At 37.7% G+C, this 21,275-nt stretch overlaps 2 protein-coding genes across 3 annotated transcripts; one reads left to right on the top strand and one right to left on the bottom strand.

The window, feature by feature from the left end:
• Window positions 1-8,917: 8,917 nt before the first annotated feature.
• Window positions 8,918-10,048, bottom strand: LOC146747551 (uncharacterized). The gene has a single exon (XM_085497354.1). It carries the CDS (start codon window positions 10,046-10,048, stop codon window positions 8,918-8,920), a length of 1,131 nt encoding a protein of 376 aa, XP_085353480.1.
• Window positions 10,049-13,439: 3,391 nt separating this feature from the next.
• On the top strand, window positions 13,440-14,608 carry LOC144363029 (uncharacterized). 2 transcript variants are annotated; one of them, XM_078013959.1, is made up of 3 exons: window positions 13,440-13,600; window positions 14,138-14,288; window positions 14,382-14,608. In XM_078013959.1, exons 1-3 carry the CDS (start codon window positions 13,586-13,588, stop codon window positions 14,444-14,446), a joined length of 231 nt encoding a protein of 76 aa, XP_077870085.1. In that variant the 5' UTR covers window positions 13,440-13,585; the 3' UTR covers window positions 14,447-14,608. The 2 variants fall into 2 exon arrangements, with proteins under 2 accessions (XP_077870085.1, XP_077870084.1); XM_078013958.1 differs by having other exon boundaries at window positions 13,440-13,714.
• The last annotated feature ends 6,667 nt before the right edge of the window (window positions 14,609-21,275 follow it).

The raw sequence follows: 21,275 nt of genomic DNA, 5'->3' as shown, positions 1-21,275 counted from the left end.
TTGTGTACTTTTTTCAAGTGCATTGTGCGGTGAATAAATGTATATTGTGATTTGGCCTTGTGCTGGCTACCGTAGCAAATTCAGGGTTGTTGCGTTGGGAGCACCTAGTCACTTGCGTCTTACCTTAAAATTGGGATGATCAATTTGTTTACTGATGACAATACTGAATCTAGTTGATAGACTGATTGAAGAGCCCAGGTTAATATGATGCTGATACTAACTATTATGATATAGAATGTCAGTACCAAAACGTTGTATGTATTGCATCTAATATTGATAAAGCCTTCATCATCTCGTGGCGTTTATTGCCTTGGGAGGAATGTATGAATGTGGCAGTTGAATGCTGTTGTGAGTGGCTGATGATTGCACTGCGAGGATCACGAACTTGAGAGTTTGACGCTTACTAATCAGGCATGCTCATACATATAACAATGGTAAGTTGTCTATTTTTAGAAGTCGGGTTTTGCATTAAATACAAAGGGTCATTACAGTTCCCTGTTTATTTATGAAGTGAAAATGCATGTTACAGCTTGTATATTTTTGCAATTGTGAAGGCTTCAAACAAGTATGATATATAGTGAAGCAATGAGTGAAATTAAAACGGTTAAATAGTTAAAGTTGAAATACGCATATATATCATTATTTAGTAGTCCAGCTTTACAAAATAGCAGATGGTTATTACACTTTTCACGTTTATTTGTGGAATGCAGATGCATGTAGCAGCTTGTTTAGTAATACAATTGTCAACGATTGCTTAGCAACAAGTATAATATATTGTGTAGCAGTAAGTACAATTAGATCGGTGAAAAATACTATTGAATTAAACATAACTCTCTTTATTTGTGTTCACAGGGAACCCGAAAAATGCTTTGTGGTCTTTTCTTTGTGAAATGAAAATGTTCTCAACTCGAAGGGAGCTGTTAATTATGGACAACTTAGCTTGCAAAATGAATTCATTCGTGGCACAAAAAGGTCGAACATATCAGAAATAATAAAAATCACGTTAGCTCAAAACGTAATACACATATAAATAAACTACTATTAGCCAATGAAACAGAACTTAATAAACAGATGAAAATAAAGAAATTAGTATTATAATTAGAAATTGCTAAATGTTCAACTGAGGTTGAACAAAAAAAAAGAATTTTAACCAATCAATGCGTTAATTCGTTAAAAACGTTGACCATTGTATCACTATACAAGCTGTCACATGCATTGCACTCCTGTAATTATCCGCTGTTTTATGCATAGTCGTACTACTGAATGACAGAGTACTGTCCGTTACTAGAGGTGAGCACTTACCTGATTACTAAGCGTCCAGGTTCGTGATCCTCGTCAGTGACTTTGAACAAAAATAGCTTGCATGACTACTGTGAATGGATGAACAACAATGATCACCGTACCTCTGCTGGTAAGTGAGTTGACCTGACTTAAAGGAATCAATCTAGACACATATCTGCGTAAAACTTCGAGATCCCAAGCAAAGTTTCTATTGGACTAACAGTGGGACGCGTTCATCTGACGTCGTTGCGCATCGCGCTGGTAATTGGATATAAATCAATGTTGGCAGAAATCAATGTATTGGACCATACATAGAGGTCTTCATTTATTTTTATTGTTGTGCTTGTAGCGAGAATAGCTTCCAATTTCACAAACGCTGATATTCGTTGTATAAAGACTGAATGCATGTAATTACGTCAAAACAGACTTAGTTCTAATAATCTTTTTCTCACATCGAACATAAACATTATTCAACGTCATAAAACCCACAAGAGACGTGATTCTACCACGGACTGAGCTCTACGATAAACTCAGTGTTTTTGCCATTCAATATGTGACATCCCAGCTTAACAATACTGATTACGGAATAACTTACATATTGTAATGATCAAATGAGTGATTATGAAATTGCCATTTTATAATTGCGGAATAGTCTATATGCGTTGATACAGTTGGGCTGCTAGAGAATGCGCTGATGGGAAATTCACAAAGTGTTGACATTAGTCTTAGTGCCGAAGATTTATTTACTAATGTCTCCATATACCCAGCTTCTGATCCTGCAAAAAGCACCTGTTATATGTGGTGTTTACAAAACAATTTAGACAGACAACCACATAAATTGCACAATCACGTTCTTACATTCTATATCATAATTAAACAATAATGAACGACTCGCCAACCCATAATGGGCGAAAGCTCACTTTGTGCGACATATATGTACGAGGCGTGAGCCGAGTACATATATGGAGCACAAAGTGTGCTTGAGTCCATTATGGGTTGTCGAGGAGTTCATTATTGCTATTGTTTTGTAGCGCTGTCATTAACAGTGGATTTTTTGCCTCTAAAAAGCGGAGAAAAATCTACAGTGAACGGAATAGTTTCAAAGTCACTGGCCCGTAAATCTGAATAATTTAAAATGTCTTTCTGGAAATTATTTCCACAATCTCATATGGAAAACTAAGGAAGAAACTAGTTTTAATCCATCAAATATAATTGTATTGAACTCATTTACATTGCGAGTGAATGAGTGACTGATGTGTGATGTGGAGTAGCATTACAGTGATCGCCTGAGCGAACGCCACACCGTGACTGGTACCGGGGACTGGTACGCCGTATCGTGTCCACCGCTGCTTGCAGTACACTAGGCTAGATAGCCGCCGTGGCTCAGCTGGATCGACTGTTCTGTGTAATAGTTATTTTAAATTTCACGGGAAGGCGGGGATTTGACGAATACTATGAAGCCAAACGTAGCGTAGCGGGCGAACGAACATGACCGGAAAGCCAGTGGGTGTTAGCCTTCCTAGAAGGAGAACCAACAGTGATTTTAATCTTACTGTATAAATAAACAGATACACACCTGGGAACAATGATACTTTCATTTATTTATACAAACTGTGCCCGGACTGTTACATCTACCGGGAGTCGACGCCGAGGAAATAAGAGGCACGTCGGTCTTTTGTCGATCTCGTTTCGCAAATTTTGTAGTACAAATGTAACGCCAAGAATATTACACAAACGAGATGGTAGAGTTTAATGCAATGTCCTGTTCTTTTTATTTCTGGACCAGTGTAAACAAAAGCAAAAAATAAACCTGTGTATAATAAATAAATAATAGAAATCAGTATACACAACATAAATACATAAATATACATAAATATACACAACATCTCAGAGGCACATTACCATGCAGTGCTATGCCAAATAGGCCACCAATATTGTCAACAATATAAACAAGGTGTTTATATGTTGTTGACAACATCAGAATAACACATACAGTAATTTAACCTCACTAGAAAATATATTGTATGGTTCACAATGGTTAACATTACTATAAAAATGTAAATAAAGTAAACAAGTAAACATTTATATAAATAATCCCACAAAAAGTACACAATCAAAACATACCCTGACTTAGTCTAGACAACCGCCACTGTAAACAGCTTCAATCAAATAGTGTAGTTCAGTTTCAGCTAACAGTCTAGGCACGAGATGGAAATGCATAAATTTCACTAAATCAAATTTACATCAAAACAGTCATAAAATATGAAATCATAAAGTGGTTAGAAAATGCATCAAGTATTACTCAAATGTCATCAGGAGTGCATAAGTATCTGGTTCTATATCATAAAGAACAATAACAAATTTCAATAAATCTTGCAGCCTATAACTGTCCATAGACGCCATGTATAACATTTTTCAACAAACTTGAAATGTGAATTTCTTGTAAAAAACATGAAATACAATGCTGAAGAAAATACAATATAAAATACATTGCTTACCAGTGACATTGGCATCAAAATGAATGGTTGATGGCCAAAATTAACTCAGAAAAGAAGAAGAATCTTCCGCCAACCTAGCAGAAGACAACATTAAAAAATGGACGGATGCTGAAACATGACTTTTGACCGGTCAAAAGAAAGTAAATGAAGAAATTGTTCTCCGATAAAAATAGTATTAAATCCAAGCATTGCATTATCAAAGATATGAAATTACAACAATAGGGCACTTTACAATGTCAGAAAGATCATTTCACAGAAAAATCTCAAAAATACCAAAAATCGTCTAAAGAGGGCGCTATGTTCAATTTCATGTCTCACACACTTCCCTGCTTAAAGTTGTTGTCTCAACAACTATGCAAATGAAAACAAAATACGATCTTGAAATACAAACGTTGTCATATGACAGAAGAATGACTTCAAAATACATCACTTGTAAGATCACAAATACAATGTTTGAATGCTATCAAATACAATATTCAGAAGATCACAAATACAATGTTTGAATACTATCAAACACAAAATTCAGAAGATCACAAATACAATGTTTGAATACTATCAAATACTATATTCAGAAGATCACAAATACAATGTTTGAGTACTATCAAATACAATATTCAGAAGATCACAAATACAATGTTTGAATACTATCAAATACAATATTCAGAAGATCACAAATACAATGTTTGAATACTATCAAATACAATATTCAAAAGATCACAAATACAATGTTTGAATACTATCAAAAACTATATTCAGAAGATCACAAATACAATGTTTGATTACTATCAAAAACTATATTCAGAAGATCACAAATACAATGTTTGAATACTATCAAAAACTATATTCAGAAGATCACAAATACAATGTTTGGGCCTACCAGTGAACTAGGCATCTCGGGCAAACAGTTTCATCATCAAAAGATTAGTCTGGGTAATATTATTGTTACTCTGTATAAGGCTAGCTAACACTGTCGGGTCAAGTTGTATGTTGGCAGTAGCTTCCTGTATGGCAGATTTTGGCAAATGGTGGGGGCTAGAATGTTGTCCTGCAGCTGCACGAGTAGTGCGTCTGGGGACGACAGGAGCATCGTCTGTCACCAATGGTTGTGAATCTACAGGAGTTTCTATAGGATGGGTATGTCCTACAGTTTGTTCCAATGGACGCTTCCCTGCTTTGTCTGAAGACCTCAGTTGATCATTTTCTGAATCGCTAGGTACCTGTCTATTTCCTGTGGATTCCCTTGGTGTAAAGGACACAGCTTGTGGACTTAGGGTGCACATTTCGTTTTATTGCCTACACCAATCCACACCAAAATCGTACTCTTCGTCATCAGAGTTATTGCTTGACAGCTCATAAGACTGTCATGACATAATATTGTCAGGAACATCGTTGATCTCCATGCCTTTTGCAAGGATTCTGGAGTCTAACAATTCTACTCGATGTACCGTCTTCCTTGGCAGGTCTCCATTAACAGGTTCAACTACATATGTGTTTCCTCCAGTGTCAAGCCGATCAACCAATCTGTACGGTACTGGGTCCCATTTGTCCTGGATTTTGTTACGGCATTTCACCCTTCTATTCTTCAGGAAGACACGGGCACCAAGCTGTAGATCAGTTTTATCAGCTTTACGGTCATTTGCTACTCTTCTTCTGAGAGCTTCCTTCTCTGTCTTCAGTGAGGCCCTTTTGAAAGCTTCAGTCAGTTTCTTATGATGGTCTGAAACCCATTCATCCATCTGTGCATCACCTTCAGTTACAGTGTCATTACCGAGTAGGTAATCAATAGGGAGTACTGGTTCCCTACCAAAGAACAAGTAGTGGGGTGTATAACCAGTAGACGAATGAGGAGTGCTATTATATGCATAGACTTGGCAGGAGAGAGGGTACGTAAACGATCGTGTAGGGTCCGATTAAAGCGCTCACATTGACCGTTCCCTTCTGGGTGGTATGCAGTGGTTCGACTTTTAGTAATGCCATATACCTTGCAAAGCTCTCTCACTATTTGACTTTCAAAATTACGTCCTTGGTCACTGTGTAGTCTTCGTGGGACACCGAATCTGACAAACCAATCACGGACTAACACTCGTGCCTCAGTTGTAGCTTTCTGGTCTCGCGTTGGTATAGCTTGTGTAAACTTAGTGAATACATCTGTGAGTACAACTACATTATCGATACCTGTGGAACTTGGCTCCAAGACAGTATAATTCATAGCAAGTACCTCTAGTGGTTTAGTTGCAGTCGGGGATCCCATTGTGGGGTGAAGGCTCTTCCCTGCTTTGGCAAAAGTACATCGTGAGCATTTACGACAATACTCTGCAATTTGAACAACCATTTCTGGCCAATAACATCTAGTTCGTGCTAAAGCTGTTGTTTTCTCAGCTGCCTGATGTCCAGCCTCGTCATGGATTCCACTTAACGCTTTGTCCTGGAGAGTCTCTGGCAAAACCAGTTGTTTAACTTCTGTGCCATCAGCATGCACTATACGATAGAGTACACCATTGTCTTCTCTGATGCGTTTCCAAGAACATAGTAGTTTTCTCACTGGTTTGGACTCTTTCATCAGCTGACGTGTTGTGGGTGGATGTTTTGACTGCCAATAAAACCACAATCTAGAGATGTTATTATCTGCTTTCTGCATCTGGGCTAAGTCGACATTTGATATGGATGGTAAAGTGGAAATGGTTTTTGGTTCGACCTTCTTGGATTTCACACGTATTTCATTGAGCAACACAGTAGCAGTCATACTTTGAATCTTCATACGGAGGGAGTTGGGTAGTGCAGTAGATAAACTAACATCTGGAGCACATTCAGCAAAACAGCTACTTCTCACCTCTTCCAGTCTAACAGACATTGTATGAAGTTCACTACCATGGCTAGTTTTTCTACTCAGGGAATCAGCATTCTGGTTACTTTTACCAGAGCGGTATTTTGTAGTAAACCGGAACTGTGCAAGTTCTGCTGCCCAACGCGTCTCAGTCGCTCCCAACCTAGCAGTTGTTTGTAAGTAACTCAGGGGATTGTTATCCGTATAAATCACAAACTCTGCACCAATCAACAGATCCCTAAATTTTTCTGTCAGTGCCCATTTAAGTGCTAACAATTCAAGCTTCATGCTTGAATAGTTCTGCATATTCCTCTCATTTGGCTTTAGACTTCTACTAGCGTAGGCCAGTACAACTATCTGGTCACCTTGTTTTTGTGAGAGTACAGCGCCTAGGTCCAAGAAACTTGCATCAGTCTCAAGTATCAAAGGTAGAGTGAAATCTGGATAACCTAAGACTGGAGGGGAAATTAGTACTTTTTTCAAATTATTGAAAGCTACATCAACTGACAAATGGTTCTTGGCATTTTTCTTTCTCTTTCTTTTTGTCTTTGAGACTTTCTCAAATTCATCAGGCTTCTTCAGTAAGTTATGAAGCGGGGCAGCTATTTTGGCATACCCTGGAACAAACCTTCGATCGTAATCACTCAGTCCAAGGAATCCTCTCAGTTCTCGTTCAGTTTCAGGTCTAGACCACTCTTGAACAGCACGGATCTTCTCAGGATCTGGGGCTACGCCTTCACTGGAAACCATGTGACCCAAGTAATGTACTTTAGTACCAAAGAGATGGCACTTCTCTGGTTTAACCTTAAGATTCAGTTCACCTAAACGAGTGAGCACAGTATCTAGTCTGGTAAGAGTTTCATCGAATGTTGACCCGAATACAAGAATATTGTCCAGGTACACCAGAAGAGTTTGAAAGTTTAGGTCACCAAACGCCTTGTCCATTAGTCTCATGAAGGTGGCAGGGGCATTGCATAAGCCAAAGGGCATTCTAGTATACTCGTATAAACCACCTGTACCAGTACGGAAAGCAGTTTTTTCAATGTCTTCTTCTGCTTCAGTTGGTTAAATCCATGGGCAAGATCTAAACTGCAAAAATACTTCGCACCACCTAGAGCCTCTAATGCCTCTTCTATTCTGGGGATTGGATATGCATCCTTGTGTGTCTTCATATTTAAAGAACGGTAATCGACACAGAGTCTCATCTTACCATTCTTTTTCCTCACAAGAACTATTGGTGAAGCATAGGGACTGCACGATTCACGTATGATGCCTCTGTCCAATGACTTGCGTATGTATTCTCAAACTTCCTCCCAATGATGTGGAGATACTCTGCGATGCGGCACTTTTACTGGTATGTTGTCAGTTGTTATTATTCTGTGTTTCACCACGTCACAGTAACCGATATCATCTTCATCCTTACTAAATTTGTCATAGTGTTTGACAATTGGACTGTTTAATCTGACCTGTTCAGCATCACTAATCTTGTCAACCTTCATTCTGTAAAAAAGTTAGTTCACTAATGATGTGTTCACATTAGCCTCTGACACTTGAACTTCATTCACATTTACTGTATGAAATTGTATAGATGGTTCCACAGAAGCAGTTTCAATCACGCCAACTGGAGTATGGGGTGGTTAGTAAACATCGTTATTGCTGTAATTTGCTATCTGCATGGGAATTCTACCACTATCATCAATCGTGACATAAGCTGTAGCAACAGTCACTCCATTTTGCAGTTCTGTAGCATGGGCTGTATGTCTCTCAAGCATTGCATAATGCACACAGCCTTTTGGGCTGGGTTGAACTGACCCTTCAATGACGTTTAATGATCTAGCAGGCACCGACTTTTTTCCAGCAACTCTGACATGTCTAACTTCAGTCTCCGCAACACAAGTCTCCTGATTCACGACTGTAGTTTTGTAAGCCTCCAATATATGCAAAAGTTTAACTTCATCAGGTCTCAGCTTCTCACTTAATTTCTCAACAAACTGCTCACCATGCTTATCTACAAGTACCATTCTCATATCTCTGAAAACATTAGAACCTAAAACACCTGGTATCCTACACTTGCGTGATTCAATAGGAGTATTTATTGGATCATGCACAACTAAAAAACCTAATTTATGGAAAGTGTGGTTAAACAATGTCACAGGAAGTTCTACATAGCTGGAGTAGGGGATTTCCAGGCCCTGGGAACCAGTAATCTTGATGTATGCAGTGACATCCTGTAGTTTTTCCCCGTGAGCAAGGTGCTCACTGAAAAATTGTTCAGTCACTGTAGACACCTCAGCACCAGTGTCAATCAAACATGCTATTGCTGTCCCTGCAACTTGGCAACAACTTCTGGACAATCTCCAACAATCTTGCTTATAACTGAGCCTCCATCAATCGTTTCACCCACCACATGGCTCTCAGCAGTAGGTTTAACTAGTTTAAACTTGGTGACTCTGCGGCGTGGCTTTTTATCAGGACAATCACAGCATAAGTGGTTTGTAGATCCGCAGTGCCTCTTACCATCTGGTGCAACAACAGGTTTTCTATTCACAGGCTTGGTCTGCGAGGATATGTGTGACTTTAACTGTTTCTGTAACGCAGCTATTTGTTCACCCTGCTTCAAGATCAATTCACGGTAGTCATTTTCAACTTTGACATCTCGAACAGCAGCACTATGCTTTACTTTAAATTTGCTACGCTGCCCCACCAGCCCCATAACACGGTCACGTGTGTCAAAGAAATTAAGCTCAGGCTGGTTACTATTCAGTCTACGCAACTCCATTTTCATGCTCTCATCAGACACAGCTTCAGACAGACGGTTTTTCAGCTGAATATCTCTGCCAAATTTAAAGGATGGATCAAGTTGTACCATACGGTCATACAAGTTAACCAATTCTAGGGAACAGGAAATGAGATCTTCGCCATCGGTTTGCTTGTAAGAATAAAATCGTTGTTGAAGCTGGGGCAAACTATCTGCATCACCAAAGACTCTTGACAGTACAGCAAATATCTTTTGGGCATCGTACTGTATTTCATTTCTTCCCAGTATTTCGTGTCTGGCCTTACCACCTAGATGTTCGATGGGGAAACTCGCACTTTCACTTGCATTAAGACCTCTGGATGTAATAATAGCTTGAGCATCCTCAATCCAGTCATTTACCGTCAGATCACTATCTGTTTCTGGTTTGCCTCTGAAGCGGTCAAGTTTCCTGCTGGGGGCAACATACACCATGCGACCAGTACTACTACTATTCACAGGGGGAGAACTGAACTTTACATTGGGTTTCATTCTCAGTTCTGCAACCAGACGTTTCACTTCTCTATCTGACACTTCAGCTTCAGCAATCGCACGGGCAGCTGCTTTATCTCTTTCCATCACAACTGACTCCAGCTGTTGGATCTTCAACTTTAAAGCTTGTACCTCCTGCTCGGTGTCTGAGTCAGACATATTAATTCATATACTATTCAATACAGTTTACAAGCATGCATCAGTATACAATACAATCAATAAGAAAATTGCTGTACACTCAGAATTGATCATACAATAACAGTTCAATATGCGGAACATGCAAATAATTTTAAACAAAAATCACGGAGATACAAGTGAAATACAAGTACAATATACAATATAAGACCTGTCTACATACACATGTCTACACATGTGAGTATCACACTGTTACTAAAACAAAAATAATTCTGACAAGTGTCAATGTTGATCTTCCGTACTCTTGGATAATTCAAACCATTCAACGATGAAATGGACGGCAATAATATTTTCTTACTTCACATTAGTAGAAACACAGTTGCGATCTTCACAGTCCTCACGTCAACAGTCAGGGTTTTTAATAACACGGTGCAGAAGTCCTGCAAATCAGTATACACAACATAAATACATAAATACACATATACACAACATCTCAGAGGCACATTACAATTCAATGCTATGCCAAATAGGCCGCCAATATTGTCAACAATATAAACAAGGTGTTTATATGTTGTTGACAACATCAGAATAGCACATAAAGTAATTAACCTCACTAGAAAATATATTGTACGGTTCACAATGGTTAACAATACTATAAAAATGGAAATAAAGTAAACAAGTAAACATTTATATAAATAGTCCCACAAAAAGTACACAATCAAAATATACCCTGACTCAGTCTAGACAACCGCCACTGTAAACAGCTTCAATCAAATAGTGTAGTTCAGTTTCAGCTAACAGTCTAGGCACGAGATGTAAATGCATAAATTATACACTGAATCAAATTTACATCAAAACAGTCATAAAATATGAAATCATAAAGTGGTTAGAAAATGCATCAAGTATTACTCAAATGTCATCAGGAGTGCATAAGTATCTGGTTCTATATCATAAAGAACAATAACAAATTTCAATAAATCTTGCAGCCTATAACTGTCCATAGTCGCCATGTATACAATTTTTCAACAAACTTGAAATGTGAATTTCTCGTAAAAAACATGAAATACAATGCTGAAGAAAATACAATATAAAATACATTGCTTACCAGTGACATTGGCATCAAAAATGAATGATTGATGGCCAAAATTAACTCAGAAAAGAAGAAGAATCTTCCGCCAACCTAGCAGATGACAACATTCAAAAATGGACGGATGCTGAAACATGACTTTTGACCGGTCAAAAGAAAGTAAATGAAGAAATTGTTCTCTGATAAAAATAGTATTAAATCCAAGCATTCCATTATCAAAGATATGAAATTACAACAATAAGGCACTTTACAATGTCAGAAAAATCATTTCACAGAAAAATCTCAAAATTACCAAAAATTGTCTCAAGAGGGCGCTGTGTTCAATTTCATGTCTCACAAAAAACAGAACAAATTCATCTCTCTGTACTAGTAGACATACATTGTACCCCCATTTCGTTTATCGCATTTGCTTGGATAAATTATCCTCGGTTAGCCTCACTTCAACAACACGATAAGGCGAACTAATCAGGAGGCCACCAGGACAGCAGCATCAGTCGCGGAATCTAGAAGCGCGCATACTAGATGGAACGCTTCGACCGAACGCGCGTTAGCGCACAGAGCAGACGACGATGCCTTCACAATATTGTCTGATTTCGATATTGAAATTCGCTGTTATTGGTTATGGACCGTTTTATTTGATGTCGATTGTGGTATTAAATACTTGTTATCTAACAATATTTCTTCTATTTTAATAGTTTCATCTTTATTCGTTTTCGAAATCAACATTGTATTCATATCCATGGGACAGGGCCTTGATGCTCAATAATGTAATACATTATCGCGAATAAACTGCTGCAATGACGTCATAAAATCCACTGGTATTGATAATGCTATAATATAATAATTAGTAACAACATTATATTAACCTTTACCTGCCATTGAACTGGGCTCTTCTAATCAATGTATTCAATGTTTTCCAGTAAATAATAACAACATTCCTATTTTAAGGCAATTGGCTAGGTTTTACAATAGCAACAACACTGAATTTATATTATTCAAATCAAAAGTATTCAATATTCACGAATTTCCACTACTAAGAACATCACCCGGAATGACTTTTTACATTATGGCGTAGTCTTCCTTATTATGATGTTACTATGTGAAGGACTATCTGGCGCTTTCAAGTATATGATAATTAATTTACATATTTACGAATTTTTCAAAATAATTTGTGATCGTATATTACTGTCTGTTTGTTTTCCTCACAATGTCGATTGGCTTAGGTACTGATATAGATGTCCTATTTGACAGCTTTGATATTCTCTGGTGAAGTTGTGACCTACTTTTTGAAATGTTGTCTTCACATGTTCCGCCTTAATAATAATGCACTTTACTATAATGTAACTTTTAAATAGGTTATTTAGCATTCACAATTTCTTTGCCTGTTTGTGGTTGAAAAATTAAGGCGTCTATAAAAAAAAATATTTTTTGTTTTATTTAACGTTCAAATTTTCTTAACTCGAATTTTAATTAACAGTTAATTTTGAGTTGTGAAAAACATAAAAAGTTAACCCCCCCAAAAAAAGATCAATGTTGCCGTAACTCGATGTTTGATCAACTGTTATTTGAACACCGAATTACAAATGAATTACAGAGTTGTCTCTAAAATACCTCTTAACTCGAAGCTAGTAATTCGAACAATTCAGCATTTCACTAGGAACACGTGTAGAAAGTTTCACCAGTTGAATATTCCGAGTAACATCCGTTACTGTCTTGGTCATGCGTGGCACATTCGCACAGATTATTTGTCACCAAAGTAAAGTAAGTTTCAAGTTATGACTTAATTGTATTGGAAGTTTGGTCAAATGAACACAGATTGCACGCAAGCACCATCATGGTTCCACTAGACTGTGAGCCATCAATATATTTATATCATAGTTCGGAATTATAAAAAAAACACATCGCAGATTTACATCAGATATTCTTATAATATAGCAACAATTATGGGAAGGGAGTGATAATGCACACACTCTATTCAAAACTACCATTTCAATTGTGTTGATAAGGCAACGTTCAGTAAATTATTTCAAAATTATTTTGTGGAATGTTATACTGTATGTATGTATATATATATATATATATACTTGTGAACACTCGGTCGAACCATATGTAATCGTGGAATATATTGAATTAGTAGTTAATTGTTATTCAAGATTGCACGGCAAGTATAGTACCAGTAACCCGCATATTTTAAAGTACATCTGCATTACATGTAAAAAATATAATGTAATATAATATAATGCTTCATTGATATGCTAATTTGTGTGAACCCTGGACAAGAGCAGTGCCAATCATACAAGCATGTACATGTATTATGCACGTGATCAGAGCGTTCGCGTTTGAAAACACATCTTATTATCATAATCACGTTCTCAAGTGATTCACAGCGTTCTGCAATCGTAAAACCCGAGGACAACCACCATTTCTGATTCAATACTAAATAGGAAACGCGACTGTCGGTTCCGGAACTAAACATGACTGAGTTGGAGGTACGTGATCTTTGCAAAATGACAACTAAAGAGTGGGCCTATTTCATTGGCAAAACTGAATTTTTAGCAATTGTTGAACGCGGTGAAGTTGCTAAAACTAAAATGTTATTGAAGGTAAGCAGTTGTCGTTAAAGGCCTCTCTTCGCCTCGAACATATATCATTTGTGTATTTTATAATAAAAGCAGCAGCGAACATCTATTGTTTTGTTGTTTGATGCAAATAACCAGTTCCTAAACCATTTATATTAAGTACTTCGTTTCATTTGCCATACCCAACACATCTGTAAAATTAGTGGCATTATTCCGCTACATCCCGATATGCTCAATTCATCCCCCAATACAACAATAGACAACATAGCTCCAACGATTTTCGATTTTAAAGACGTCATGCAAACTATATATGAACTAAAATTCTGTAATTTACATCAGAGCCATCGGGCTTAAGCCTCCCGTAGCATACTATTTTTGTCCATAGCTTAAATTGTACTGCATTGAATATTACTAAGATTCATTCTGTCATTTTCATCCTTTTAACAGAATAGATTACTTGACATCAACTGCGTTGTCATGCGAGGGATGTTACCAGTCACGGCAATCCAGCTTACCGCAGAGAGCAACAACTTCCAGATGGTTCGATTGTTGTTAGATAGTGGTGTGAAACGTATTCCAAGACCATCCACATGTAACGGTCAGTGCAAAGACACACACTCACTTGCAGTTGTATTTGTTGCTGTCATACACGTTTGTGTAATAACATGTTAAATACATGTAATTATTTCAGGGGAGGAACATATATTGGACGATGACTTGAGATACAGGATATACTTGCTTCACCTGCCTACCTGACCCTTGCTAGCCGTGACCCAGTGATGGTATCGATGGATATCGATCTAGCACAAGATTTACAGAAAGTAACAGAAGCAAGGAAGATTCAAATGACATCAGTTGTATTCAATTACATTATTACACATCCATCAATTTTACTGCAATAAAAGTTATTACAGCGGACTTGACAGGGCACAGAGTATTATTATATGTGAATTTATTTTTTTGTTATCTAAGGAAAGATACATTGTATTGAAAAATAAGGTACAACAGCATACGCTAGATTTACTTGAATGCTGTGAGTGTTCTGAAGATGTGTCTACTTTGATTCTTGGATACAATTATGATGAAAATGCGGAAAGTAAACTTCTTCTGAAAGGAAAAGTGGTCACCAAAGCCATAGCAACCGAGCATAAACAGGTATGGAAAAGAATGACACGCCACTACAACCAATCACAATTAAATTACGTCCAAATCCCCCCCCCCCAAAATACGATTTTTGAAACATTACACATTTCAAATACAAATCCAAGCTAAGTTCCCTAATCAGTTTTTATGAATATTTTGTATAGGGACTGAAAATACCTTATGTACCAGTAGTCCAAAACATCACTGAAAATTGTAACACTAATGTAGTAATATACAATAACAAAAAACGCGGTTTTAATTTTAACCGATTTTTAATGAACTGGTGATCAGTTGGCGTGTTCGTTCATAAATGACATGTTATAAATGTGACATAAAACATTTATTGTAACTGCGTAGAACCGTATATGTGAAGATAAGTGAAATTCCCCCAACAAAAAAATCACAAGTTTCTAGAAATGTGTCGGATTTTGCGTTTTGTTTTTTTTGAATATATATATAAATTTGTTTTTAAAAAGTTGCTTTACTTTCTGCAAACTCAGTGGACATGGATGAGGAAGAGATTGTTTCTTATGGCAGCTTTTCAAACACACGGATAACGGCATTAAAACTTAATGTATTCATTATTATAGAACATAACAAATTCCATCAGGCGAGCATGTAAAATATGTATAGTAACATACATATACCATGACATAGAGATAGTTACATTTTTATCAACAAATAAAGACTAATTTGCAATATGGTATTAAATTAATTTCCCAAATAATAAGTTAATACATCCTTGACTCGCAAGTGGGTTGCGAATTAAATAAAAAGACAAATATAAGATAGATGAAACATCGTTTGTGTAGCCAAGTACATCATTGTCTGACACACTCTGCACTTTCTTATGTGTTTTGATGTATGTGATCTTGAAACATACTTTGTTTCATTAGATATTATATTGTTTACAGATATATACAAACATGCCATTAAAGATGAGTCAACTATATGTTGTTAGATGCGATTATGCGTTGCCAAATCGTGCAATAAACATCATGGCTCTGAAAACGGTTTAACTTTATGCATGTACCTATTGTCAGTGCAATATGCATTAGTGAACAACAATTTCACGGACAGACATTGATAAAAAATCACGGTATATCACAGGGAAAACAACAGAGTATTAGGGTTGTACAACCCCGTTTGTTTACCTAATCATGCCTACAAGAAAATCCGTGGAAATAATAAATTTCAGTTATTACTCGTTAAGCAGAGTAGCAAGTTCACTGGGGGTGAGAATACTCTGACGGCTACCTGAAATAGACTACATCGCTAATAAAGGGACGGAGATGATTAATCTCCTTTCCGTTACATCAATCGATGTAGAGTCTCCAACTGGGCTCATACAAACTGTTGGTGCCGTTCGACTGTGCCAAAAGTTAGGAACTTGGATAACTCCTTAAAAATCCTTGCACTTGCATGAGTTTGTAGAAACCTCCACGTGTGAAGATTGTCAACAAAGGGCTGATCGAGAGAGTGCAGTCTAGCTGGGACAGCAGATACAGAAGATCCCCGGGGACTCGACTAGAAGGTCAAGCAACATAGAACCAGACCTTCACTGGCCAATTGGACAGGCAGAGGTACTGCTCGTCCCCCTCCCACCTGTCTCTCAACCCCAGCCCTACTACATTGTACCACCCGACTGCAAGAGGGAGTTCACTTTGGAGGTCAGATTCAACAACCAGGCCTTCAAAGACGTCTCATCACATGCGAGCAGCCCCTTCCATTCTGACTAACATCAGTAAGGGAAGACAACAAGGGGTGTCCCTGTACTTGCACAAGAAACTCAGGCTGTGTCGGTACCAATGTAGTCTTGTTGCATTGGAACGGTTCACTAAAGCCGACTGCCTGAACAATAAAATAGGACTCAAACAATTTTAATGTATTAAAATAGTATATTGGTTGGGTTCGAAAGCGCAGACTGAAGCCAGGATCACCAAGCAAAATAAGGCTGTTTCTGGCTGAAGACACCATCACGTTAATGCTTCTGTGCACAGGCTCTTTGGTGGTGCGGGCTGGGTCCACGAACACTGTCTGACCCATCACCACTGGTCCCAACCTGTAGAAACCATCAGGTAATAGTTAATGAAGAAATTCCGAGATCTCCAGAACCCTGCTCGGAGCACCTGCTCGAGTGAGGCATCATACATCAAAGCCAGAGAGTTGGCTACTTCACGCACTTCATGTGCCCTTCCTTACCTTGTGATGTCCCAAAATTGGTCATTGAAAAAGCCGTTAAATTATACGCTTTCATGACTGTATCAACAATACACCGTGAAATGGTGATATTACAGTCAGGGTGGCTATGCTTGCCTCGCCCATAACAGACAAACATGTGATTATCGCGGTCCCGAGACAGCTTGGTGTGACCAAATTACCAGCTTAGAGCTCAGACAGGACATAGAATCCGTTTCTGATGGTCTTCCGTACCCACTATATTAGTGAGGCATGGGATGACGATCGGTTCCGGGTCACACCCTGGGATTTGGTAATTGACAAGAAGGCCCATCCGAGTCTTCAAAATAACTTGCGAGTCCATGAAGGAGGCACACCCGTCCCTGGAAGGACAGTGCTCCGATCTCTGAACGCCGCCTTTCTGGCCCCAGAGCTAAAAGAAAAACTGTTTTCACAGTGGCATACTTCCATAGGCTCGAAGGGGTTGTGACCAATGACAAGTCCCAGTCTGGAGGATTTGTTAGCCCTTTAGCATGCAGCGTCTTCGAGCAAAAAGACTTAAACCATTATAGCATAACTGGTCACGAGACCAATTTCAGTCCAGCAGATAAAACTGGGAACAAAACGGACCGACATCCAAGAATCATTGATATAGATTTCCTTGGTCAAATAAATACAAGGGAAAATCGGCTACCTCACTAATAGACGGACGGAGATGATTAATCTCCTTTCCATTACACTAATCGGTGTAGAGTCTCCAACTGCGCTCATAAAAACGTCTGGTGCCGTTCAACTGTGCCAAAAGTGAGGAACTTGGATAACTCCTTAAAAAATCCTTGCACTTGCATGAGTTTATCGACAGCCAACATGCGTGAAGATGGAACAACAAAAGGCTGATCCAGAATGCTGTTCAGCTGGGACAGCAGATCCAGAAGATCCCCGGCCGGGGACTTGACTAGAAGGACCAGCAACATAGGACCAGACCTTTACTGGTCGATTGGCAGGCAGCACGACTGCAGGAGGGAGTTCACTCTGCAGGTCAGATTCAACATCCAGGCCTTCAAAGACGTCTCATCACCATGGTAGGAGCCCCTTCCATCCTGACTAACATTAGTAAGGGAAGAAAACAAGGTCTGCCACGGTATTTTACTTAGGGAATGTTACCCTAGGGTGTTTCCTAGTTTCTGTTTGCGGCTGTAATCTGTAATTAAGCGTAACGAATAAAAAATGAAATTTATTATTTCCACGGATTTTCTGGTTGATGATGTAGTTAACTGAAAAAAAATAAAAACATCATCCTTTATTATTTACCGATCCAGTGTTGTGTTTACCTGGTACTGCATTACATTATAGATATGTAGTTGGCTTGTTTTTTGTTTTATTTCCAGTTCATCGCACACTACAAATGTCAGAACGTGATTAGAAAAGTTTGGCACAAAGGACAACCAGGATGGCATTGCAAGAATAGCTTTTGGTGGTGGTTTTTGTACTGCATTTACTGTTTGTTTGTATACGTATTACTAATGCCACTAATGGCCGTCGTGTATATAATAGCACCTTGCACTAAGGTCGGGACAATTCTGAACAACACTAAAGCCAAGTTTTAAACGCAAATGGTGGCATACTTGCAATTCGTTATTTTAGTCATCTTTCTCAACTTCGTGCCTGGTGGTATGTTTTATTCTAGTCAGTATTTCTTAATATTTCTCTTGATTTACATCATTGCTCTCATCTTGGATGAAATTAAAGAAATGTGGATAAGCGGACTAAAATGTTACTTCGCGTATTTCTGGAACTACATGATTTATTGATTCTGTTCTCGTTTGTTGCCGACATCTTCCTTGGTCTTCTTAGCTTTTTAAGTGATGAGTGCGTCAACCCCGAGGTTACCTTATTCTGGATCACCTGGACGGCTTTAATTCTTACTGTTGCTTGTCTTCGATTCTTGAACAAATTCTACTTATCTTTCTATCTTGGTCCCATGCTACTAATCTTCACTGCAATGGCAGGTGACGTCACCAGGTTTCTCATCATATTTGTATACACTGTAATAGCGTTTGCACTCGGATTCTACTACCTGTATGGCGGTGAGAATGGCGATAATGTGTTTAGCGAGTGAGTATGTCCTTTTTATCTGAAAAACATACATTTTACATTTCCCATTCATCATAAGTATACAATATAATATTGGCACACTTCTGTCTGGTTCAAATTTGCGTCCTGACCGGCCAAAAGACAATAATTCCCGGTCATATCAGCATGCATAATATGGTCAGTGCTTATGTTTAAGCATTGTAAGCCCCTGTGTATGTCACAGATTGGAAGTGTGATATTTACCTCGTTGTAAGGTCATCTAGATAATTTGCATAAACTTAACAAAAATATGATGATATTAATGATGATATTAAAACACTTAGTAGATGGGAAAAGTAAAGTAAAGTAATGGAATACAATCTCATACAAACATGCAATTAAATATAAAATCACAATGCAATACTGATATATCTAGTGGGGATACACATAGTCACGCTGTGTTGAATGAAATTCTCAAGTGATATTTAAATGTTGTGTTCTCAAGTGATATTTAAATGCTGTGTTCTCAAGTGAGATTTAAAAGCTGTGTTCTCAAGTGAGATTTAAATTCTTTGTTCTCAAATGAGATTTAAATGTTGTGTTCTCAAGTAAGATTTAAATGTTGTGTTCTCAAGTGAGATTTAAATGCTGTGTTCTCAAATGATATTTAAATGTTGTGTTCTCAAGTGAGATTTAAATGCTGTGTTCTCAAGTGAGATTTAAATTCTGTGTTCGCAGGTCAGATTCAAATGCTGTGTTCTTAAATGAGGTTTAAATGTTGTGTTCTCAAGTGAGATTTAAATGTTGTGTTCTCAAGTGAGATTTAAATGCTGTGTTCTGAAATGATATTTAAATGTTGTGTTCTCAAGTGAGATTTAAATGCTGTGTTCTCAAGTGAGATTTAAATTCTGTGTTCGCGGGTCAGATTTAATTGCTGTGTTCTCAAGTAAAATTTAAATGGTGTGTTCTCAAGTGAGATTTAAAAGCTGTGTTCTCAAGTGAGATTTAAATTCTTTGTTCTCAAATGAGATTTAAATGTTGTGTTCTCAAGTAAGATTTAAATGTTGTGTTCTCAAGTAAGACTTGAATGCTGTGTTCTCAAGTGATATTTAAATGCTATGTTCGCAAGTCAGCTTTAATTGCAGTGTTCTCAAGTGAGATTTAAATGCCCTGTACTCAATTGAGATTTAAATGCCGTGTTCTCAAGTGAGATTTAAATACTGTGTTCTCAAGTGAGATTTAAACGCCCTGTACTCAATTGAGATTTAAATGCCGTGTTCTCAAGTGCGATTTAAATGCTGTGCTCTCAAGTTAGATTAAATAACGTGTTCTCAAGTGAGATTTAAATCCTTGTTCTCAGAGCAGATTTAAATGCTGCGTTTTCAAGTTAGATTTACATGACGTGTTCTCTTGTGAGATTTAAATGTTGTGTTCTCATGTGAGATTTAAATTCTGTGTTCGCAGGTCAAATTCAAATGTTGTGTTCTTAAATGAGGTTTAAATGTTGTGTTCTCAAGTGAGATTTAAATGTTGTGTTCTCAAGTGAAATTTAAATGCTGTGTTCTCAAATGATATTTAAATGTTGTGTTCTCAAGTGAGATTTAAATGCTGTGTTCTCAAGTGAGATTTAACTTCTGTGTTCGCAGGTCAGATTTAATTGCTGTGTTCTCAAGTAAAATTTAAATGCCGTGTTCTCATGTGAGATTTAAATGTCGTGTTCTTAAGTGAGATTTAAATTCCGTGTTCTCAAGTGAGATTTAAATCCTTGTTCGCATGTGAGATTTAAATCCTTGTTCTCAAGGGAGATTTAAATGCTGTGTTCTCAAGTGATATTTAAATGTTGTGCTCTCAAGTTAGACTTGAATGCCGTGTTCTCATGTGAGATTGAAATGCTATGTTCGCAGGTCAGACATAATTGCTATATTCTCAAGTGAGATTTAAATGCCCTGTACTCAATTGAGATTTAAATGCCGTGTTCTCATGTGAGATTGAAATGCTATGTTCGCAGGTCAGACATAATTGCTATATTCTCAAGTGAGATTTAAATGCCCTGTACTCAATTGAGATTTAAATGCCGTGCTCTCAAGAGAAATATAAATGCCGTGTTCTCAATTAAGATTTAAATACCGTGCTCTCAAATGAGATTTAAATTCCGTGTTCTCAATTGAGATTTAAATGCCGTGCTCTCAAG

Source organism: Saccoglossus kowalevskii, chromosome 3 (assembly GCF_978046115.1).
Source record: "Saccoglossus kowalevskii chromosome 3, keSacKowa6.1, whole genome shotgun sequence".
In the NCBI taxonomy this organism is placed as follows: Eukaryota; Metazoa; Hemichordata; class Enteropneusta; family Harrimaniidae; genus Saccoglossus; species Saccoglossus kowalevskii.
This window is presented reverse-complemented; position numbering and strand designations above follow the sequence as displayed.